The sequence below is a fragment of the Aquarana catesbeiana genome, linkage group LG04 (genome assembly GCF_042186555.1).
Source record: "Aquarana catesbeiana isolate 2022-GZ linkage group LG04, ASM4218655v1, whole genome shotgun sequence".
Lineage (NCBI taxonomy): Eukaryota > Metazoa > Chordata > Amphibia > Anura > Ranidae > Aquarana > Aquarana catesbeiana.
This window is the reverse complement of record NC_133327.1, coordinates 261,948,339-261,973,576: the sequence shown is the minus strand read 5'-3', so window position 1 is coordinate 261,973,576 and position 25,238 is coordinate 261,948,339. Positions and strand designations below refer to the sequence as shown.

The window sequence follows — 25,238 nt, the reverse complement described above, 5'->3', positions numbered from 1 at the left end:
ACAAGAGAAGTGGTACTTTGCAGTGTCCACACATGCTGCCAGAGTGCCTCATCTAAGTGTTTAACCATAGCTCTTAAAGGGAATATTCAAATTTTTTTATTTTTATATTTTTATTGCATTTTAGTGTAAATATGAGATCTGAGGTCTTTTTTTACCCCAGATCTCATATTTAGGAGTTCCTGTCATGTTTTTTTCTATTCTTTTTTACATCCCTTGTAATAGGAATAAAAGTGACACCATTTTTTTTTAAAAAGAACAGTGTAAAAATAAAAAATAAAAGGTAAAATAAATAAGAAAAAAATAAAACATTTTTAAAACGCGCCCCGTCCCCCCGAGCTCACATGCAGAAGCGAACACATACTTGAGTAGCGCCCGCATATGAAAACAGTGTTCAAACCACACATATGAGGTATCACCACGATCGCTAGAGCAAGAGCAATAATTCTAGCCCTAGACCTCCTCTGTAACTCAAAACATGCAACCTGTAGAATTTTTTAAACGTCGCCTATGGAGATTTTTAAGGGTAAAAGTTTGTTGCCATTCCATGAGCGGGTGCAATTTTGAAGCGCGACATGTTGGGTATCAATTTACTCGGCGTAACATTATCTTTCACAATATAAAAAAGAAAAGGGGCTTTTCAAAAAAGTATATTTTGTATATTTATATGCTTGTAAGACCGCTGCTCAAATACGGTGTGACAGAAAGTATTGCAATGACCGCCATTTTATTCTCTAGAGTGTTAGAAAAAATATATATACTGTTTGGAGGTTCTAAGTAATTTTCTAGCAAAAAAAAAACAGTTTTTAACTTGTAAACACCAAATCTCAGAAAGAGGCTCGGTCCTTAGGTGGTTAATAACATGGGTGTCTTAGTAATACAGTTGATGACATGCCATTTTATTTAATACAGCTGATGACATGCCACTTTATTTATGCTCTATTGAAGCTAGTGGAGTTAATGATAAATTGCAGCAGACTGAAATGGTTTCAGTTTCTATTCTCTTCAGACTGCTGACTTTTATTGGGAGTGGATTATCTACATGACAACCATTAAATACTCTGCACTTCACAGAGAGAGAGAGATACCATCACACACCAGTATCCAGTATTCTGGTATGTACACTGTAATTTTATTCTTTATTAAATTATTTTAATTCTTATCAGGGTGGATTTGATTTAAATCAAGTCAATTTAAATCATGATTTAACTCACTAGTAAAAAGGCTTGATTTAAATCAACTCGATTTAAATCATAATTTTTAAAGAGCAACTGTCATCTCTGTCCTGCAGTGCCTCCTCTTCTGACCCGCTGTTGACTCACCGACAGTCCCATTCACTTTAATAGGACAGCTGGTAATGCGTCAGTGACACAGCAGGGTGAGGTATGTGACAGCAGCAGGTGAGTGGATGCCCGCTAACAGGTGTTGCCATGATGGACTTAAAATGACAGGTGCTCTTTAAATGTAAGGACTTATTCTTGCTGTTAGTTAGAATCTTTAATATTTGCAAACAAATTGAAAGTTTCCTACTGTTTTATCTTATGGCTACTGTGAAATTGTGTGAATGCATCAATGCAGTGCATGTTATCTCAGCTTGCAGAGCTTGGATTCGTTGAATAAGTTTACCAAAAATTTAACTTTAGCAGAATATACAGCCTCATGCTACATAACTAAGCTCCATTTCATGCTGAATAAACTAAATTATTAATGTATCCTAAATAGAGAACTATCTTTAGAGATTTTTTACTCCAAAAGCATTTTATTAAATAAATTTAATAAAAATCAAAAAAATCTGATTTTTTTTTTTTCAAAAATCATTGATTTTTATCCACCCTGGTTCTTATTCATACTATAGAACATCTTAATTAAATTGATGAGTTAGACATCGCAAAGCAGTTTGCTATATATTAGTTTTGTTTCCTACAAATTCAGCGCAATGTTCCAGGTGCACTAGGTCAGTGAATACTTCTGATAGATCCAAGGACTGTTCTTGTTTGTCAAAATAAATATTAAAAATGTGAGTTATTATTATGGGGATATCTTGTAAAACATGGCAAAGAGTTAGAGGGTATGGACATTAAATTGTATACACTAGTGAGTACTTTTTATATATTTGTTTGCACCATATACTGTACATGTATGTGTGTGTGTAGCAAAATTATAAACGCAACACTTTTGTGTTTGTCCCTATTTAAAGATCTATGACTTTTTCTATGTACACAAAAGGCCTATTTCTCTCAAATATTGTTCACAAATCTGTCTAAGCCCAGGTTCACACTGAGCTGCAGGAATGAAGCCGTGCAAGTTCAGCTGATTTCACGACCGTATGTCAGTCCCCATTTCGGCCGTGATTTCAAAGACATCTGTGCAGGTTTCTGCACAGATGTCAGTGTAAATCACAGCCCGAAATCACAAAAAGTAATACAGAAACACTTTTTCAAATCGCATTGCAGGCATTTGACATGCGATTTGACATGTCAAATTGTACCAATGTGAACCAGGGCTAAATCTGTGTTAGTGAGCACTTCTCCTTTGCCGAGATAATCCATCCACCTCACAGGTGTGGCATATCAAGATGCTGATTATACACTAACACAGATTTAGACAGATTTGTGAACAATATTTGAAGGAAATAGGCCTTTTGTATACATAGAAAAAGTTGTAGATCTTTGCATTCAGCTCATGATAAATAGGGGCAAACACAAAAGTGTTGCGTTTATAATTTTGCTCAGTGTATATATCTCTAACGTCTACATATTATGAAGTGGTACTTATAAACTCAACTTTACTGGGGATACCAAGGTTGCCAACCGTACATTAAATTATGGACAATTTGTTAAAGTGTTACTAAACCCACAACAGTCAAATCAGTCTGTATATGCAGTAAAGCATGCTTGTTATACTCACTGTAGAACTTAAGGGGTTAATCCTCTGCATTGTGTAAAAAAGGCTGTTTGATCCTGTCTCCTCTGATCCTCCCCTTCTTCCACTGACTCCAAACCATCTCCTGATACAACAGAGCCATAGGGGCAAGCTGCACATGCTCAGTTTGGTGTGTATGGCTAGAGAGTTTTTTTTTTCTTGGGAGGGTGCATGTGATTAGCACAGGGCCAATCAGCACTGTCCAGACAGAAGGTCAGGGGTCCTGCAGCCTCATAGGACAATCAGAGGAGAATGAAAAATTCCTCCTATAAGCGTTAACCAGATACTGATAGAAGTCACAAGACTGCTCTAACTGCTGATGGGAAAAGGTATTTAGCAGTTTATATTTACTAAAACGATTGCATTTCCATGTTCTGTGTACTGTGGGAGACCAGATATAGTAAATGCAGGGTCCTGGGTTTAGTACAGGCATACCCCACTTTTAAGTACACAATGGGGTTTGTTAGAAGTTTTTAGGTTTATTATTATTTTAAGTGATAAAAGTTTCTGAAAAAATATATGAAACACATGAATGTTATAAGTAATTAGTGATGGTTTCTGAAGGTTACAGGACAGAGGACAGAGGACAGAGAGGAGTGGTTTTGCTGGGTAGATATTTCTATTTTGAGTTGCTATGTCAGGACAATGAGTGCTGTTATGATACTTATCTTTAGACTATAACCATTTAAAGTATATATGAAAATATGGGTGTTACTAGGATATGCAGACATAACATTATGAAACAATATAAGAGTGCACGAGTATTATGGTAGTTAGGGAATGGAGTAGGGTTGAAGAGAGAGAAGTAACTCTACGCTTTGGAGAATGTAACATCAAGATTTCTCCTCCTCCTCCTTCTGAGACCATCACCATGCCAGATGTTACCAGAAGTCAGTCTTGTCTTTGCTTATCTTTCTGAACAAATAAACAACTTTTCTGGAAGCATTGTATGAACGAAGGATTCTTCAGTTTCTACTAAGAAATGAATTCCTAAAAGTAAGTTGGAAATGCGGCCTTGGACAAAGTACAGAAATATATCTCCTATACACCCTACCCTCTAGGAGAGAGGACACTGATATATATAACATATAACACAAAGACATTGCTATATATCCAGAAACGCCCCTGAGAATAAGAATATTAGAATTTTAGATATATTAATCTTTATTCTACAGGGTTTATTTACTAAAGCAGGAAAGTACAAAATCAGGCTCACTTCTACATAGAAACCAATGAGCTTCTAACCCCAGCTTGTTCAATTAAGCTTGGGTAATAAAACCTGGAAGCTCATTGGTTTCTATGCAGAAGTGAGCCTGATTTTGCACTTTCCAGCTTTAGTAAATAAACCCCATTGTGTACCTAAAAGTGGGGTATGCCTGTAACACTTTGATAAAAAAACACCCTGCTCCCGTTTGTGATTGCTCATGGGTAGGGGAAAGCACTATTTAAGAACATCGACCGCTGGTAAAAGCAGATTGGCCGTGTACAGTTCTAAAGCTCAACCAATCTAGAATGATATCACTGTAATGATATCACTGGAATTTGTACAGCGTGGCTTCTGAAAAGTCCATCTGCATCTGTCTTCTTCCCACTCAAGCAGCCAGCCAAGATGGTTTCACAGTTTACTAGCAGAGATGGGCGAATGGTTCGTGCCGAGCAAAAGTTCACCCTGAACATTGCCTGTTCACCTGCTCGGCACACACCTGAGTTTGCGGGTCACTTGGCGGCATGTTCGCCCGCAGAGTGACCTACAGTGCACTGTGTGCTGCACATTCTAAGCTTGGTGCACAGTGCATTCTAAGCCCTGACTGGGCAAAGCTTTGCCCAATCAGGGAACAGTGAATAGCTGGTTGTTAAGGAGTGGGCCAGGAAGCCGGCCATGGCGTCCTTAACAACAGATGAGTCATCAGCTATCAGTGGGCGCTTTGGGGCAGGGGGGCTGTTGATGAAGACAAGGGCCTTTCCCCACAACCCTGGGCTGTGGTTGTGGGGGCCTGCGGGCCAGGGGCTTATCAGAATCTGGCCCCCATATCCCACACCCACCCCCATGTGAATGAGTATTGGGTACATTATACCCCTACCCATTCACCAAAAAAGTGTAAAAAAGAAATAAAAATACAGACACAGTTTTTGAGAATTAATTTATTAAAAAAAAAAAAACAATGTCCACCCCGATGTAGATCCATCGTCAATCACGACGCTGCCGCCACCGCCACCGCTAAACCCAAAAAAAAGAAAAAAAAAAGCTCCGCCCGCGAAGAAGACTAATCGCCAACTGCAGGCTCCACCGTTTGACAGTTCTTATATGAGTAAGAGCGGGGCCACTGTTTTTCTTTTTTTCGGGTCTGGCGTTGGCGGCGTGGTTGACGATGGATCTACATGGGGGGGAGGGACATTGTTTTTTTATTTTTTTAATAATGGAATTTTCAAAGGTTTTTTTAATTTGTATTGTTTCACTTTAAAGTGGTTGCAAACCCTTGCAGACCTCGTTTCACTACAGGTAAGCCTATAATAAGGCTTACCTGTAGCTATTGTGGATCGGCACTTATCCCATCCAGGTCGCGGCTGCAGCTTCCCCTCTCCATCTCCTCCATCTCCTCTGCTGCTTTTCCTCTCGGCCAATCAGGTCTTCGGACTTCCGGCCAATCGGGTTTTCGGACTCCCGGCTTCCTGATTAGCCAGAAGGAGAAACAGGAATTTTAATTCGCTAAAGTCACATAACTGGGTGGGCTCAGGGCGGAGTTCTCTGCACCCCTAACCCACCCTTTTTTGAAGCCATTTAGAGCCTCAGGTTCTAATCATGTGCTTAAAAAAAAAAAAAAAACCCATTGACATCCATGCACCCTGCGCCCTGCATGTAGATTAGGGGCCGGGCGCATGGAGCAGCCGGCACTGCCTGTGAATAGTATTAGTTGCCTCTTCATATAATACATATCGTGTAGTTGTTATGTTTTGGGACAGTGTAGTCATGGCAGCTTGGCAAGATACAATCTTGATAAATGATCTGTGAAAGACTTATTCACTGTCCTGTGGAGCATGTGCCAATACAAAAAATAATAATAAAAAAAAAAATGTCTGGCAGGGAGCAGCTCTATTAATAAAGTTTAAAGGGCATAATTAAAAATACACAATTCCCATAAAAAAAAAAAAAAAATGCCGGAGGGATGCCTTAGGCTGGATTCACACCCATGCATTAGGCTGGATTCACACCTAGGCATTTTTAGTGCTTTTTGCATTTAACAGATTTGCACTACAGTCCATTTAACATGGTTTCCTATGGAACACGTTCTGTAGTGCAAATCTGCAAAATGCAAAAAGCACTAAAAATGCCTAGGTGTGAATCCAGCCTTAAACCTGCAGGTGAGTTGGCACACCTGTACAATGTACTAAAGCAAAAGTGGCAAAAAGACAGATTTTCCCTTAACATCCATACATGACCCTTATTCAAGAGGAGGGTCTGGTATGGATTGTAAAAAAAGACACAACAAATGAAAAACAAAGAAAAAACAGTATGAGGTTTCCTTAAAAAAATCTATACCAGACCCTTAATTCTTGGTCAGGGTCTGGTATAGATTTTAAGAGGAACCCCATTCCAAACGAAAACAATAAAAACAGTATAAAGTCCCCCACAAAATTAATATCAGACCCTTATCAGAGCATGCATCTGGTCAGGAAAGGGAGGGAGTATCGCAAATCATACCAGGTCACATGCCCTCAATATGGGGAGGGTATCTTGCCAGGAGAGGGACCGGCAAAGCACCATGTGCTCATATTGATGATGAAGACCATATTTGGTCAATGACGTCACCTGGAATCCCTCACCCTAATTCTTATATTCAGCTGCTGCGGCCAAGAAATGTAATTCATGTTGGGAAAATCGGAAACACATCTTCTTGGCTGTCAGCGTGCTTTGTTTCTGTGGGCTGGCATGTGTTGTTCAGTATGATTAATGTATATCTACATCACTGTACAGCCCCCCCCCCCCAAGCAAAGTACCCTCCCCATGTTGAGGACATGAGGCCTGGCATGGTCTGGCAGTCAGGCTTCATGCTCTGGGAAGGGTATGGATTTTTTGGAGGACCCCACTACCAACCAATGACTGTGCAGCCTCCGGAATCATAGCAACCGATGACATCATTGATGTAGGATGTGGGAGGGCAGCAGATGGCCACAAGTTGCTGGCTGGCACAGCATCCTAGCAACTAATGATGCTTGCAGCCTGCACCATGGGAATTTGTCATTCAGTGGTGGTAGCAATATCAAAACTAAAATAATGACGTGTAGTACTGCATCAATGACTGCAGTAGCCGTAGAGGTTCACATGGGTTGCCAAATTTGGCAGTTTAGCTTGCCCATTTAATGGAAAGTGAACAGCTAAAGTTAGCTGGAAACCCTGCATCACGGTGAACTCAAACCTCATCTCTACTCATGTTGTCCCATATTGGAAACAAACAGAAGGTAGACACATTTTACCCTTTAAGAGCAGGCATATCATAGGCTGTGTGCTGCCATCTTAATACTTTGTTATGGGCGCTGCTAATTTAGGAGTTTAAAATGAATGAGGTCACCATGTGTTCTATAGTTTGTACAAATGTTCAGATGGCTATTTAGAAGTCATATTTTGTATTACTAAACTGTGAAGGAATAACGTATGGTATGAAAATATTGATAAACAATTATAATATGATAACAATTTATATCTAGTGTTTTTTTTGTCAGAGAAATGCCCAGGGAACCATCTGGAAACATCTGGATAGACATATTTGATGATCTGCAAGAGACAGAGCTAAAGCAAAGGTATGGAAAAACCTGGGTTCTGCAGTTCAACTACAAATTGAAACCTACTCTAACCCAGGAACAGAGACAAAATGGCTGGAAGATATCACAAACCACCACTAATGCCAGGTAATAGCTTATAAATCCCCATCTCTGTTAATGCCTGTGTATACATGAATGAGGTGAAGCAGCAACATGTCTCCAAGACACCCTCATCTTCATCTGGCAGAACTTGCCTTCTATCGCAGTATAAAAAAGTGAATATGTTGTTTTGAAGCAACACAGCACACCTTCAAAGCAAAATAAATAAGTTCAAACCGAAGTCTGAAAACCAAGTTCAAATCAATAAAAAAGATCACAAAGAATGCAGTGTGCTGCTGGTTACTTATTCTTCTCTATGACTGAATAGAGGATAACAAACAAACAACTGGCTATGTGCTATAAAAACAACTGAGTACTGTCTGTGAAACTTTTAGGGTGTACCCCTTCTTCAAGGCCCAAGCAGTACTAATACACAAAGTTTTAGCAGAATGTTAAGACATTCTCTGAGGAAAAAATCACACAAACATACACAGCAATTGTAATTAAAACGTGGATAGTTTGTGAGATAAGGCAAGGAAAGGGCTATGGACTGGGGGAGGAAGAAATAGTCACAGAGGTGATATTGGTCATAAAAATTTTAGATAATGACTTAGAAAACTGAGGTCCGCATTTAGCCTGGGTTTACTTATATGCGATGCAGGAACTAGCATGATTCCAGTGCCGGTTTCCACATCGCATATCCCCCGCAGGCAGTTTACACTGCCCTCTGCGAACCGCTGCAGTTGTCAATACAAAGTTCATGACACCTCCAGATCGGTTCACAGATCGCAGTGTGAACTGTGAATTCGGACAGGAATCGGATCGTATGGGTGCCCATGCGATTCGATTCTAGTACGGGAAAAAAAAGGTTCCTACACCTTTTTTGTGCGCATCCAATGTGAGTTCAGCCATACAACTATATGGCTGAATTTGCATTGCACAGACATCGCATGTGATCGGCACAGCAATGCGGGTGCGCATCACATGCGATGTTGGTGTTCACATATGTGTGAACCCAGGCTCAGTCCATTATCTTTTGTGTCAAATAGAATTATCCTCAGTTCAAAAGTTTTCTTTTCCTGAGTAGTTTTGAAGTTCTCTTTAATCACTTGCCGCCTGCTCACAGTAGAAATACTGTAAGCGGGTTGCACAGCCAGGCACTGCAAAGTACCCGTAGGTCACGGTGTACTTCCTGGTTTGGCGGCGCTCATGTGTGCACCCCCCTGCTGACCCGTACAGTGATTGGATACAGCATGAGTTTGTCAGCAGGGTACAGCTAATGATTATGGCTGTACACCTGCTGATCTCCTGTGGCCAATCACAGCACAGAGTTTTGTGTTGGCAAACTCTGAGTTCAGAGAGCAGCCAAATCTGTTAGTAAAAGCAGCACACATTACACTTGTTAGGCACACAGTTAAGCCCTTGACTTCCCCTTGATGTTAACCCCTTCCTAGCCAGTGTCATTAGTACAGTGAACAGTATTATCACTGATCACTGTATTAACCTCTTCAATAGAGTTGTAGGAAACGCTAAAAGTGCGGTTGGATAAGTAGGAAGAGAACCAGAGAAGAGTACAGTCACGGAGACCAAAGGCGTTGAGTTTTTTGAGGAGGAGGGGGTGGTCAACCGTATCAAAGGCAGCAGAGAGGTCCAGGAGTTGGAGTACAGAATAGTGTCGATTGGTTTTGGCCATTAGTAGATCGTTTGTTAGTTTTAGGATAGCAGTTTCTATGGAGTGTTGAGGACAAAATCCAGACTGAAGGGGATCAAGAAGGTTATTATCTGCGAGGTGGACGCTCAGTCAGTTGTAGACCAGACGTTCGAGGAGTTTGGATAAGAAGGGGAGCAAGGAGATGGGGTGTAGGTTGGTAAGATTGGATGAGTCCAGTGAGGGCTTTTTAAGTTTGGGTCTGACAAGTGCATGTTTTAGAGAGTTGGGGAAGATGCCAGAAGAGAGGGAGAGATGTGGGTTAGAGAGTGTAGCATAGAGCCAGAGGGTGAACGTAGCATTTGTGAGGGAACAGGATCCAGAGGGCAGGTGGTAAGGTGGACATTAGCAAGTAGTTTAGCAACCTCATCTATAGTGGTGGGATTGAAAGAGGGAAGTAATGATTGTGCCTGTGGGCATGAAGTGTGAAGCATGGAGGGTATCGGAACAGCAGAGATCTCCTCAGGAATTGTATCAATCTTCTGTTTGAAGTGATTGGCGATCTTCTGGGCAGTGAGAAAGTTGGCGGGTGGAGGCGGTGGAGGACGAAGTAGAGATTTGAAGGCAGAGAGTTGACGGGGACGGGATTATAAGTTGCTAATGAGAGTGATAAAATAGGTCTGCTTGGCAGTGAGGAGACTGGAATTGTATTTTTGGAGGGCAGATTTATATTGGTTGAAATTGAGTTGCAGTTCAGTGAGTAAAATAAGTATTTGATCCCCAAGCAAAACATGACTTAGTACTTGATAAGATATTTCTTGCAGTCGGTGACCAGGTTTGCACACATTTCAGGAGTGATTTTGGTCCACTCTTCTTTACCGATCTTCTCTAAATCCTTAAAGCGGAAATTCACCCAAAAGTGGAACTTCCACTTTAAGGCCTCCTTCCTGACTCCTGATGGTGAAATGGAGCTTTTGGGGAAGAGCGGGGGGGGGGGGGGGGCTTACCTGATTTTGACAGGTACTCACAGGCGATCGGAAGCAGAAGTTATCCTTCCACCTCTGTTCCGAAGTCTTCTGGGACACAGGACAGGTCCTAGAAAACTTTGGGGCCAATCACAGAGCGCAGCGCCGCTCGCGCATGCGCAGTGGGCACCCGGCTGTGAAGCTGCAAGTTGTCACAGCTGGGTGCCCATAGTAGAGATGCCGGTGCCGCCGAGGGAGGAGAGAGGAAGAAAACTGCTGGGGTGAGTGCACCACTGGGCCGTGGGACAGGTAAGTGTGTGTTTCTTAAAAGTCAGCAGCTACAGTTTTTTGAGCTGCTGACTTTTAATTAACACACAAATGACTGGAACTCCGTATTAAGGTTTCTTGGCTGTCTCTTGGCAACTCGAAGTTTCAGCTCGCTCCATAAATTTTCTATAGGATAAAGGTGTGGAGACTGATTAGGCCCCTCCATAACCTTAAAGTGCTTCTTCTTGAGCCACTCATTTGTTGCCTTGGCGATATGATCTGGGTCATTGTCATGCTGGAAGACCCATCCACGATCAATCTTCAGTGTTCTGGCTGAGGCAAGAAGGTTCTCATCCATGATTTTACAATACATGAACCCGTCTATTGGCCCCTCAATGCGGCAACGTTGGCCTGTACCTTTAGTAGAGAAACAGCCCCAAAGCATCATGTTTCCACTTCCGTGCTTGACTGTAGTGATGGTGTTCTTAGGATCATAGTCAGCATTTTTCTTCCTCCAAACATGGCGAGTTAATGCTAAAGAGCTCAATTTTGGTCTCATCTGACCACAGCACTTTCTCCGAATCCTTCTCTGAATCATTTAGCTGTTCATTGGCATGACTGTGCATGTGCCTTCTTGAGGAGACTCGCAATGTTTGGAGGAAGAAAAATGCATGTGTTGGTGGCGTAACGGTTGAGATTGAGCCTGGCGGCGGGAGTTTTCACTGGATTAGGTGAGATGTTGGATTTTATTATATGCTTGTTTTTTATCTAATAAATATGAGTGCATTTTATGACTTGGCTTCTGTGCGGTGTGTTGAGCCTAATAACCCGGGTACTGCACTATTAGAGGTTGTTTTTCTGTTGGTTGCCTATGACCTATGCGTGAGCTGTGTTGAGCCATCTTGGAGAGGGAATTCCATTGAACTGTAGCTCCCCAGTGACAGCAGCACTCATGCAGCCCCAGACCATGACACTCCCACCACCATGCTTGATTGTAGGCAAGACACACTTGATAGGTGGCACTGATGAGTACTGAGAGGTGACACTGATAGGCAGCACTGGTAAGCTGCACTGGTAGGCGGCATTGATGAGCAATGATAGGTGACACTAATAGGTGACATTGATGAGCACTGATAGGCTGCATTGGTGAGCACTGATGGGCTGCACTGATGGGCATTGAGCACTGATAAGCAGCATTGATGGCCACTGATAGGCTGCACTGATGAGGAGGCACTAATAGGCACTAATTGATAAACACTGATTGGCAGCACTGATAGCCAGCACTGATAAGCAGCACTGGTAGGCAGCAATGATAGGTGGCACTAATAGGTGGCATTGATGAGCACTAATAGGCGGCACTGATAGGCAGCATTGATGAGCACTGATAGATGGCACTGATAAGCACTGATGGGCAGTACTGATAAGCTGCACTGGTAGGCGGCTTTGATGAGCAATGATAGACGGCATTGATGAGCACCGATAGAGGGCACTGATGGGCATTGAGCACTGATAGGCGGCATTGATAGCCACTGATGAGGAGGCACTGATAGGCGGCATTGATGAGCACTAATGGGTGGCACTGATAAGCTGCACTGGTAGGCAGCATTGATGAGCAATGATAGGTGGCACTGATAGGCAGCATTGATGAGCACCGATAGGCAGCACTCATAGGCTACACTGATGGGCACTGATAGACGGCATTGATGAGTACTGATAGGTGACACTGATAGGCAGCACTGATAAGCTGCACTGGTAGGCTGGAATTGATGAACAATGACAGGTGGCACTAATAGGTGATATTGATGAGCACTGATAGGCAGCATTGATGATCTGCACTGGTAGGCGGCATTGATGAGCAATGATAGGTGGCACTGATAGGTGGCATTGATGAGCATTGATAGGCAGCACTCAGGCTGCACTGATGGGCACTGATAGGTGGCATTGATGAACACTGATAGGTGACACTGATAGGCAGCATTGATGAGCACTGATAGGCGGCACTGATGGGCATTAGGCACTGATAGGCAGCACTGATTGGTGGCACTGATAGACACCATTGAGGTGGCACCGATAGGCGGCATTGAGGCTCTGATAGGCAGCATTGATAAACGATGATAGGAGGCACTGATAGGTAGATTTGATGGGCACTAATGGGTGGCATTTATGAGCACTTATGGGCAGCACTGATAGGCAGCATTGATGGGCACTAATTGGTGGCATTGATGAGCACTTATAGGCTGCACTGATGATCAGGGCACTAATTATCCCTATAAACAATGTACTGACATTGTTGCCTCTCCTTTCCTCACACAGACACAGCATGGGAGGAAATTGCTGCTGATAACCAGCAAGTCTATTTGCATGTGATCAGCGGATCACATGGTAAATAGCCGCTGTGATTGTGCTGGATGCACGTCCCAGGGGACACGTGGGAGGCAGGGTTCTGGGAGGATGTCCATGGATACCCTCCCAAAATTGGAAGCCCGGGGCTTGGATGGAAGCGGGGGGGAGGGTCAGGGGGGCCCCATCATGGTTTCTTGCCCCGGGGCCCTGAGGGTTCTAGTTCCACCTCTGACCCAGGCTAGCGGGGAAAATATCATCTACATGGAGTTTATAGGCAATACTATTCATTTTTCCTATGCCTTATGATTGCTGAATTCAGCAACCTCAGCACTCCAGGTCCTCTAACTGCTGAAGCTGAATGCACCCTGTTATCAGAGAAGAAGTTCCAGACTGCTGCTTGTATTATAGATATATTGATGCTGTATTTATTTTTATTTTTTACACTTATTCAGACTTCTGATGCCGCATACACACGAGCAGACTTTTCGACAGACAAGGTCCGACAGTCTTGCCGACGGACTTTGCAGCGTAGTTCCGCCGGACTTTCAAACGAACGGACTTGCCTACACACGATCACACCAAAGTACAACGGATTTATACGTGATGACGTACGACCAGACTAAAATAAGGAAGTTGATAGCCAGTAGCCAATAGCTGCCCTAGCGTCGGTTTTAGTCCATCGGACTAGCATACAGACGAGCGGACTTTTCGACCGGACTCGAGTCCGTCAGAAAGATTTGAAACATGTTTTATTTCTAGGTCCGTCGGACTTTTGGGGAAAAAATGTCCGCTGGAGCCCACACACGATCTAATTGTCCGACGGAGTCCGGTCCTCCGGACCAAGTCTGCCAAAAAGCCTGCTCGTGTGTACGTGGCATTAGAAGCATAATAATGTAAGTCACGCGAGCAATATGCACTGACATATTGTTTAAATCATTTTACAATGTGTGTGCTCATTCAGTAATCAATTACATGTATTCTGTAGTTTACAATTACAAATGCTCAAAGTCTACAGATGCCAAACTGTGTTTGACAAATAGAAGCTGCAAATAAGGAAGTAGGTTAAAGGTAAAGCTGGCTTACGGCCATGGTCATTATTTAAAGTGACAGCATAAAACCAGATCTTTGCAGTAAAACTTTTAGTTACAAAGTAACAACGTAATTGTGTGTTAAAGGGTTTGTTAACCCATATGTCTTACTTTAAATAATCTGCTGGGTCTCCTAAGGATATGTCCCCCTGTGTGTGTGTTGTATAAAAAAAAAAAAGAAAAAAAAAAGCTGTATATACCTTATTTGTGAGCTCTGATCAGCGGTCACGTGATGCGCCGCATCTCTCCTCTCCCCGTCTGATGGATGCTGAGGTTCCCCCACTGACATCAGTCTGGTGGGGAGGAGAAGGAGAGAGCCGGCGCATCACGTAACCACTGATCAGCACTCACAAATAAGGTATATACACAGCTTTCTTTTTATACAACACACACACAGGGGGACATATCCTTAGAAGACCGAGCAGATTATATAAAGTAAGACATGTTATTGCAGCAAGAGGGGTGGGGGTGGGGGGCGGGACCTGACACAGAAGCCAACAGGCAGGGAGGGAGGGGGAGGAGGACGCAACAGCAGAGAGGAGAGACAGCAAGGCTGTGGATGACATAGGCACGTAAACTGACCACGGTGTCAGGGCTCAGCAGCCATGATAAACTGTGGTCAGTTTACAAAGGGGAAAAAGCCAGGTTTTTTAGGTGTTACAGGGGTCCAAATGACACAGCACAAGCACTGTGTCATATAACATGCTTTAAAAGAGCAGGATCCATTTTTTTTGGGGGGGGAGGGGGGTTAACATACGCTTTAAATGCTGTGATATCTTAATGCTACTGGGTTCCAACTGCATGATTTTTCCTATAAGCACAGTGATAAAAAAAAAAAAAAATGTCTCTGGTTTTACTTGATCTATTTTGTTTTTCTAGTTTTACCTGTTTCGGATGCCAACATTTTTGGAACTCTGGTCGAGTTTCACTTATCTTTCACTACTGCCTTGGTAGAGCCAAAAGAGGCACAGTTTTGCTACGGCCATTTGAACAATCGTGTCGAGAGTGTGACAATAACTTCTATATAAAACCTACATTTAATGAGGAAAAGGTGGAAACCATTCTGGAAAAAGTTATTTTAAAAATCAGAAAAAACTGCTATAGAGAAGATATTGATACTGGTAGGCAAGATAGAGACCGACGTGTACTGAGGACCAAACCTCATGAGAAAGACCTTTGTGAAGCTTGTGCTGAAGGAGTGTGTAATAAAGAACTTGATGTTGCCTAGTCTGCATTTCTGTGTACTTCTCTGTGCTTTGACTACAGCGTTACCAATGCTTGTCTCATTTTGATTCTTCTTTACTCTAATTCGCTGATCAGAACATTTTAAAACTGAGGCTACAGGTATTTCCCTACCTGTGATCTGATTTCTAGCTCCATACGTTATACACACAGTGACCATGTTATTAGGAATATCTGCCCCTTAAAGTTTTGTAAAGCCAAAATGTTTTATCCTAGTTTGGATTAAGTAGATAATTGTTGAAATGCCTGTCAGGTTCTTGTTTTTGCTGTCTAGTGTCCCATCAGCATGATCTCCATTCATTTCCTGTCCCAGGGATGCAGCAGGAAGTAAGAGGAGATCTCTCTAAAGTGAGCAAATATCCATCTTTAAACAGCTGTCACTAGAACATTGTTCCCCAATGGAAGATTTCCTCTGACCTCCTGTTCCTATAATAACCTAAAATTATTGGATTTCCTATCCCTTTTTCCACTGGGATACTAATCACCAGTACCAGCAGAGAGTATGAATCTACCCTATGAGGAACAGACAGCAATAAAAACCTTAAAGGGTTCTTTACCTTTAATCCTTACCTACTCCATCTCCTACTCCACTTTAACACAAATAGACAAGACCCACATCATGTGGCAACATAATACATGCAGATACCAGAACATTATTTGCTTGTTTGTTCAATTGTTATGCCCTGTACACACGGTCAGATTTTCCGATGGAAAAAGTGCGATCGGATTGTGTTGTCGGAAATTCCGATCGTGTGTAGGCTCCATCAGACTTTTTTCATCGGAATTTCCGACACACAAAATTTGAGAGCAGGATATAAAATTTTCCGACAACAAAATCCGATCGTTTAAATTCCAATCGTGTGTACACAAATCCGACGCACAAAGTGCCACGCATGCTCAGATTAAGAGATGAAAGCTTTTGGCTACTGCCCCGTTTAAAGTCCCGACGTACGTGTTTTACGTCACCACGTTCAGAACGATCGGATTTTCCGACAACTTTGTGCGACCGTGTGTATGCAAGACAAGTTTGAGCCAACATCTGTCGGAAAAAAAACGATGGATTTTGTTGTCGGAATGTCCGATCAATGTCCGACCGTGTGTACAGGGCAATAGAATGGTTCTCCAATAAATTAGACAATTAAACTAAAATTAATTATTTTTAAAATTTACATATTTTTCATCAATCAAACAATCAATCAAAATGACATGCTTCATGTAAAGTCCCACCTCCATTTTTCACATTTTCTACAATATATGCAGGGATAATTGTTGAAATTAAATTATAGTTGTGTTGGGTCACTTTCACCTTTTTTTTTTTTTTTTTAATTTCTTTTTATTGTATTTTTCTTTTTTATATCAACATACAAACCATACAACAATATACTGTCTATCTAACAACAGTATCTATAATAATAAAACCCACTTCCCCCCTCCCTCCTGTATCCACCCCCCTTGCTCAGTTCACTCCCCTCCAGTTCACCATGAAACAATCAGGTTGTAGTTACCATGCCCCCCACAGTCCATAACCAGAATGTATAGCTAGGCCCTGAAACTACACATATGGTTTTACCTCCTCCTACCCCTATACAATGATATTATGCAACCTTTAACTCAGAGTTGTACCAAGATTGCCACACCCTGTCAAATTTCTTTCCACAGCCCCTGGATAAATACGTTGCCTTGTAATATGGCATCATAGTATTAACCAGTCTCTTCCAGAAGCTCAGATCAGGAGCCCCCGGTCTGCGCCACTGCAACAGAATTGCCTATCTTCCATAGAACAACAGTATGGTGAGAAGTGTTCTATGAGCTCGTGAAGGAACAACCTCATCAATCAATCCCAAGAGACACACCTTCACCGTCATTGGGATCGGAGTCATCAAAACCTCTGATAAACAGGAAGTGACCCCAGACCAATACTGTTTGATCTGAGGACAGCTCCAAAATATATGTTCAGCTGCTGCTGGAGCAAAAGAACATCTCCAGCATTCTGCTTGCACTGTTGGGTAGATAGATGCCAGCCTGGCTGGTGTATAATAAATCCTATGCAGGAATTTAAAATGAATCAGTTTATCTCTAGCTGCTACTAAATGTCGAAACGGGTGAGTCCACATGTCATCCCAATCCTCTCCCTGGATATCCGGAACCTCAGCTTCCCAATGTGCTCTACACTTAGACACCGCTTTCGGTGTATTCTTAAACAGTTCTTTGTATGAAATTGAAAGCGTCTTGGGTATGTCATCAGTGGTTAACAGGCTTTCTAAACTGGAGGGAAATTATTCCACTGTCATATTCCTAAATTGCGAGTAAAACGCATGACGTAATTGGATATATCTGAAATAGTAAGCGTTAGGTAGCTCATGCCTAGCTTTCAATTGGTTAAACGTCAGTAATTCCCCGTCCACTGTTATGTCTTTGAGAGTTTTGATACTTTTAGTTGCCCATCCCATGGGATCATGGAATGAATAGAAATGAGGCAGTTTAGGATTCATCCATAGGGGGGTGGATGGAGATATACCCTGGTAACTAGGACAGACCATTCCCACCGCTTCCCCCCAAGCCTTAATCGTGGCCTTCATTGAGCCTGTCAGCGGAAGATCCATTTTGGTACCTCTATGAATAGCCATCCGCAAAGACTCAAAGGAGCCCAGATGAGCAGCTTCCAGGACATTTGCGGAGTCCCCATCCTCAGAGGTTATCCATCTATGTACCACCACCAGTTGTCCAGCTATGTAATATTTTCTCCAGTCCGGAAGGGCCATACCACCCTCACCCCATGGTTCTTGTAATACTTTCAGACCTATTCTTGGCTGTTTAGGTGCCCAAAGAAAAGAACTAGTGAGACTATCCAATTTTTTAAAAAAGGATTTGGGAACCCAAATGGGTGCGTTTCGCAGAAAATACAATATGACAGGTAGAATTTTCATCTTTAACAGGTTTATCCGGCCTATAAGTGACAACGGGAGTCTCTGCCAGGCAAGAGCCTTCTGCTTCAGATAAGTTAAAAGAGGCGTCAGATTAAGTGACATATAATCCGACACCTCTGCTGTAATCTTGACCCCTAAGTATGTGAATTGAGATACCCATTTCAACGGCAAATTTGGGTCTGCCACTTCCCTCGCCCCTTTGTCAATAGGTAGAATAGACAATTTGGTCCAATTTACTTTCAACCCAGAATACTGAGAAAATGTATTCATAATGCATAGTGCAGCCACTAAGGAATCCCCCGGGTCTCTCAGGAACAGCAACATATCGTCCGCATACAGTGCCAGACATTCATTTATGTTGCTCACTCTAATTGCCTTAACTTCCCCTGCCGCCCTCAATGCTATTGCGGTAGGTTCCATCATGAGGGCAAACAAAAAGGGCGACAGGGGACATCCTTGCCTAGTGCCCCTACCAATTAGGAAAAATGGGGATGTGTGTGCTCCCATACGAATTGCTGTTCTTGGATTACTATAAAGCATCGCAACCCATCCTCTAAAAATCGGACCAAAACCCATCTTCTCCAGTACAGTTAACATATAGTGCCAATCAATAGAATCGAAAGCTTTTTCGATGTCGATGGACACCACAACTCTAGTATGTGTGTCTAAGCTATTTATCTGCAAGTGGGTAAATAGTCTCCTGAGATTGGTGTCTGTCGATTTACCTGGCATAAACCCCGTCTGGTCGATATCTACCAAAGTAGAAATGATTCCCGCTAGTCTCTTTGCTAACACTTTCGTTAGGATTTTCAAATCCATATTTAGTAGCGCAATCGGTCTATAAGATGAGCATTCTAAAGGGTCCTTACCAGGCTTAGGAAGTAAAATCATATATGCGTCTAGCATAGACGCCGGTAATTGTTGAGTTTGCTTACAGTGAGCTAATAATGTAGTAAGTCTGGGCGCTAATTGATCAGCATACGTCTTGTAGAAGTCTGCAGGAAACCCGTCAGGGCCCGGCGCTTTGTTAGGAGGAAATGTATAGATTGCTGACGTCACCTCTTTGTTAGTAATGTCCGCCTCTAGAGTCTCCCTATCTACGTCTGATAGTTTAGGAAGAGGTAATCCCCCCAACAGGTCCTCTAGGGCTGCGTGGTCATATTGTTGGATGGGAGCATATAAGTTCGAGAAAAAGTCCTGAAATTCAGACAGTATGTCCTTTGGATCACTGACCAATTCCCCGTCTTTATTTTTAATTACTGGGATATTTGCTAGTTGTTGCGAGTCTGCCACCAGCCTAGCTAGAAGCTTCCCATTTTTATCCCCCTCCATAAATCTTGATTCAGTCTTATGTTTTGACTCTGTATGTGCTAGGTTATTGAAATGCAGGTTGAGCATCCTCTGAGCCTCAAGCAATGCTACATAGTTGGAATCCGAAGGACAGTTGGCATTGCTCTCTGCGCATTCCCTCTCTCTGTCCTGTAACATTTGAACCTCAGCATTGTGCTCCAATCTTTCTTTTTTTATAGCAGAAATACTTTCCCCCCTGATTACCGCCTTAAATGCATCCCACACCATGGAAGGGTCAGCAGACTCTTCATTTGATTTCCAGTAATTTGTAATTGAATCTCCAAGCAGTGTAGTAATCCGATCATTCTGAAGCCATCCTGGCGAAAGTCTCCATCCCGCCGCTCCCCCCCCGGAGGGAAGGGTCAGCGAGACAGAAAGTGGGTTATGATCAGACAAGCCCCCCGCCAAGTACTCAACTTCATTTATAAATGACAACATTACCGGGCTACCAAATGCCAGGTCTATCCTTGCTGAGGAGCGATGCATCTGTGATATATGTGAGTAGCACCTTACAGTGGGGTTTTTGGCCCTCCATATCTCAGTAAGTCCTGCCATAGTGACCCAGGATGCAAGATCCACCGAACCAGACCTTCCCACATTCGAGGAGTCCAACGCCCCTAAGGTGGCGTTGAAGTCTCCCATAATTAACAACGGGAGGTGAGCATGGGGCGCCAGTTTGACTAACATATCATATAAGCATTGAATATTAAAAGGCGGCGGCAAGTATACATTCACTAATAGCACCCTACTGGAGCAAATATCTAATATTAAGGCCACATATCTTCCCCCCGATCTGTAATCACTTGATGAACTGTACATGGAACCAATTTACTTATAAGTATGGACACCCCCCTTGCGTACGTGGAGTATGTGGCGTGGAAAGCCCGCTGAATCCATGGCCTACGCAGGGCAAGTATCCCACTTCCATCTAGATGTGTCTCTTGTAAAAGAACCACATGCGGTCTGACCCGCTTAAGATATTGGAACACCGATGCCCTCTTAAATTTACTATTCAGGCCTTGGACGTTCCATGAAACCAGTTTAATAGGATTAGCCATACTCTTTTGTTAACACAATCACCCTGTAGAGGCATATTAATCCTCTCCAGTAACTCATATTCGTGAACCGCGGAGCCATGAGCCCCCTATTTATTAACCGAGAGTAGAGAACTGAGCAAAAAAAATCCCCAGCAGTGAAACACAAACAATACCACCCCCCCCCCCTGCCATTATACCAGAAAAAGCAAAACAAAAACAACGTCCGGTATGTAGCTTCAGTCCCAAACTGAGTCAACTTCCCAACAAAAAAAAAAAACGGGAAGGGTAAATTACGTTTAGAAAGTCAACCTTCCGTGCCAGTGTCCAGCACAATTTGTTTAACCTTCCTGTGTTCACTGTATCAACTCCGCATCTTAGAGCTTTAAATGGAGTATGAAACTTAAGAGCAGATAACACATAGCCAGAAAAAGAAAAATTAAAAGATGATCCATAGGCTCTAGAGATCCCAAAAATAATAAAATAAAAAATAAACCTGGAGGAATCTGTGCTTGTGCACTTATGAGCAACTATATTTCATCAACCACCCTGTTGCATGGCCCTCTAGTGGTGATCTTGTGTTCACTTTTTCTATATACCTTGTCACAAACTTGAAGACAAAGGCAGCAGCATTCTTTACTTTTTGGATTAACTCAAAAGTTAGTCAGCCTTATCCGTTATTGCATCAGTCCTCACAGGTCCTGTTCCATCCGACCCCATACTTTGTTTGTCATACGAAAAATTAGATAAGGACCTATTGAAAAATAATAGTTAATCCCGAGAGAACAGTCCCTACCATTCGGTATGTCCGTGACAATTGAAAAGTGACCAGAGCGAAGTGTAAACAGTTCAAGGCACAACAGGTGCAACAAGAGCAAGCTATGTACTTAGCCTTCCACCAGCCGATCTCAAGGATTCCTGACCAGCCATTCGTTCGCATCACTGGGATTGTCAAAAAACTTTACTGCGCCCTTATGTTGAACCCGCAGCTTGCTGGGATATAGCATACTGTACTGTATGTTTTTCTCCCTTAATCTCTTCCTGACATCATTAAATGAACGCCTTTTCCTCTGTGTCTCCGCTGAAAAGTCAGGGAATAGCATCACTTTGGCGTTCTCAAACTTTAGCTCATCATGCTTTCTTGAGGCCGCCAGGATCATGTCACGATCTCGGTAATTTAAGAACCTCACCAGAAATGGACGAGGGTATTCCCCTGGAGGACGCCTGCCCATGGGCACTCGATGGGCCCTCTCCACCACATATGTAGGAGGGAGCTCCCCCAGATCTAGCAACCGCTTAAAGAACAGTTCAGCAAAGGCAGCAGTTTGGGAACCTTCAGCCCCCTCTGGCAGGCCTACCACCCTCACATTATTCCTCCTCTGCCTGTCTTCTGCTTCTTCAGCTCTGCTTTGCAGTGACTTCACCATGGCTTGCAGTTCAACTAGTTGATTTCCCTGAGTTTGGGATGTGTCCTCCACTACTGATATTCTGTCTTCAGCCTCTGTAATCCTGCCCCTTATCTTGTCTAAATCATGTCTAATCAGGGTACATTCTGTAGTGAGATGTTCTATGCTCACCATTACCGCCGCCTTGCTTGCATCTATGGCTGCCAGGATAGGTCTGGTTATTGCATCTTGTGTTATCTCTGGGTCCGGGGAGACCGAGGGGGCTTCAGAGCCTGATTTTTGCGCTGCATCAGCCGTGGATGCAATCCTCCGGGCTTGCTTCTTCTCTTGCTTTGCAGAGTGAGGGGAGGGCAAGATGGCGGCGGCGGGACTCATGTCTAGGCCTCGGATAGAGCGGGTCCGGTGTTGGCTCTTCTGAGACTGTTTGCCAGCCCTGGATGCCCCCTTTTTCATGACCGGAGTACAGTCCACACTGACCGGTACCTCAAGTACCGAAAATCGGACGAAATTTCTCCTACTGACGGATTAATTATCAGGAGAGATGCGGAGCTCGCAGTGAACACGTCCTGCTTCCTTCACATCCGGTCACGCCCCCCGGTCACTTTCACCTTTAACCTTTTAATACATATATGGGTGGTAGACACCCACTCCTCAGTGACCTCATGCACATAATACTAATATTATCGTCTTTCATATAATATACTTGTTACCCTTAGACCCCTTTTACACTGAGACGTTTCTCAGGCGCTTTTGGGCTAAAAATAGCGCCTGCAAAGCGCCTGAAAAACGGCTCCCCTGCAGTCTCAGTGTAAAAGCCCTCCGGTGATGCGCTGGCAGGACGTTAAAAAAACTCCTGCAAGCAGCATTTTGGAGCGGTGAAAGAGCCGTGTATACGCCGCTCCTGCCCATTGAACTGAATGGGTGCCGCTGCCGAACCGCCAGCAAAGCTCCGCTTTTAACCCCTTTCCGGCTGCTAGCGGGGGTTAAAAGCGCCCAGCTAGCGGCCAAAAACCCCTGCAAACACGACGGTAAAGCGCAGCTAAAAATAGTGGTGCTTTACTGCCGATGGCGCTGACGCCCCAGTGTGAAAGGGGCATTAGTCATTATCTCATTTAGTACTATTAGGACACATTTTTAGTTCACGCCTGCCTTCCTATGTATAGTCTAAGTAATTTGTTCCATAATTTACTGAGACTCATGTGACTTTCTAGGGACACTCCCCTTTACCATCAATTAGCCAGCCCAGACCATGGATGAATCCGCTGGATCATTGATGGTCTCTGTTCCGGCTCTCTCCCCTCCATCCACCCTAGTTGCATGATAGGGGCGGGGTCTGATCTTGGCGCATCAGCGTCATGTTCAAGCATGCTTCGCGTGCGTTGTTCTCCAATGCTGCAAGGCGTTGGCGTGCTTGTTTCTCCATCAGATGCTGCAGCGGAGGTGGGGGGGCACCTACCTGGGCACTCAGTGCCCCAGGTGGCGAGTTCCCCCACCTCCTACAAGCTGCTCAGTCGGTGCTTCATGACGTAGGCAGGGAGCTACACTCTTATTAGCAGGCAATGGTAGGTTTACTCACATTTCTACATAGGCACATATTTCTCTTTCCATGCATTTGCTATTCACATATACACCTTTATGGGTGTGTTAGTCTCTCCATCAACTTAGTTTCACATATCCTTTTGTGCACTTGTTGCTCACCTGTACACTCTTTATAAATGTGCTATTTTGTTCCATTCATATCACGCACACCTCCCCAAATACACGCTCCCCAAAAAAACCCCCGTTGAGACAATTATCTCCAGACCACCAGGTCATTCCCATACTGGAGCTGGGTATTACTTACAGATCTGTCTGTGAGTATTTTTTGAAAGTGGGTGTCCTTTGTTACTTTCTCTGCATCTGAGGGCTGTGTTTATTAATAGTTTCTTTATTTATTTTGACTTTTCAGTACACACATGCATCTTACCCCTGATGATTGGCAGCATAAAACCATGAAACGTGTTGGATTAACAACTTATGGTGCCCAGATATTTTCACTTCAATCATTAATTTTTACAATAACATTATTAATTGTCTGTATATCTAATAAGTATTTTATGATCTGTAATTTGATTTCTATTTTTTCTGTATTTGTCGTATCAATTATGTCCATTTATGTGCAATAAACCTATTATTATTATTACAATTATCATATTAACAATTTTTCATGATTATATTTCAAATGATATATAATTTATATCATGTATTTATTAATTATGATTATAAACATCATACCCCAAGGGGATTATGACATTAAATCAAATTGAAATTAATTATTTTAAAAAATTACATATTTTTTCATCAATCACAATGACATGCTTCATGTAAAGTCCCACCTCCATTTTTCACATTTTCTACTAGACAATTAAATGTTTGCAGGTCGAAGATGTTGTGGGAGCCAAAATACCAATGTTCCGCATGCAACGGGGTTGATTTACTAAAACTGGAGAGTGCAAAATCTGGTGCAGCTGTCCATGGTAGCCAATCAGCTTCTAACTTCATCTTGTTTAGACCCCTTTCACACTGAGGTGTTTTTCAGGCGCTAAAGGGCTAAAAATAGTGCCTGAAAAACGCCTCCCCTGCCACCCCAATGTGAAAACCCAAGTGCTTTCACATTGTGGCGCTGCGCTGGCAGGACGTTAAAAAAAGTCCTGCAAGCAGCATCTTTGGGGTGGTGGAGGATTGAAAGGAAGGGGCACTGCTGCTGAAAGCATCTGCAAAGCGATACGGCAGCAGCACTACACGGGCGCATTTAACCCTTTCTTTGGCTGTTAGTGGGGCTTAAAAGTGCCCTGCTAGCAGCCGAATAGTGCCACTAAAACGACGGTAAAGCACCGCTAAAACTAGCAGCGCTTTACCGCTAACGCGGCTCGCGGCTCAATGTGAAAGGGTTCTTAACCACTTCAGCCGCAGAAGGATATGCCTCCTTAATGACCAGGCCATTTTTTGCAATATGGCACTGCGTCGTTTTAACTGACAATTGCGCAGTCATGCGACGCTGTACCCAAACAAAATTGACGTCCTTTTTTACCAACAAATAGAGTTTTCTTTTGGTGGTATTTGATCAACTCTGTGGTTTTAATTTTTTGCACTATAAACAAAAAAAGATCGACAATTTTGAATACAAAAAAAATGTTTTTCTTACTTTCTGCT

At 43.0% G+C, this 25,238-nt stretch overlaps 1 protein-coding gene across 2 annotated transcripts; it reads left to right on the top strand.

The window, feature by feature from the left end:
- The first annotated feature begins 970 nt into the window (after positions 1-970).
- Positions 971-24,231, top strand: LOC141139875 (receptor-transporting protein 3-like). 2 transcript variants are annotated; one of them, XM_073626424.1, is made up of 4 exons: positions 1,056-1,112; positions 1,289-1,397; positions 7,639-7,824; positions 14,967-24,231. In XM_073626424.1, exons 3-4 carry the CDS (start codon positions 7,643-7,645, stop codon positions 15,313-15,315), a joined length of 531 nt encoding a protein of 176 aa, XP_073482525.1. In that variant the 5' UTR covers positions 1,056-1,112; positions 1,289-1,397; positions 7,639-7,642; the 3' UTR covers positions 15,316-24,231. The 2 variants fall into 2 exon arrangements, with proteins under 2 accessions (XP_073482524.1, XP_073482525.1); XM_073626423.1 differs by lacking the exon at positions 1,289-1,397 and having other exon boundaries at positions 971-1,112.
- The last annotated feature ends 1,007 nt before the right edge of the window (positions 24,232-25,238 follow it).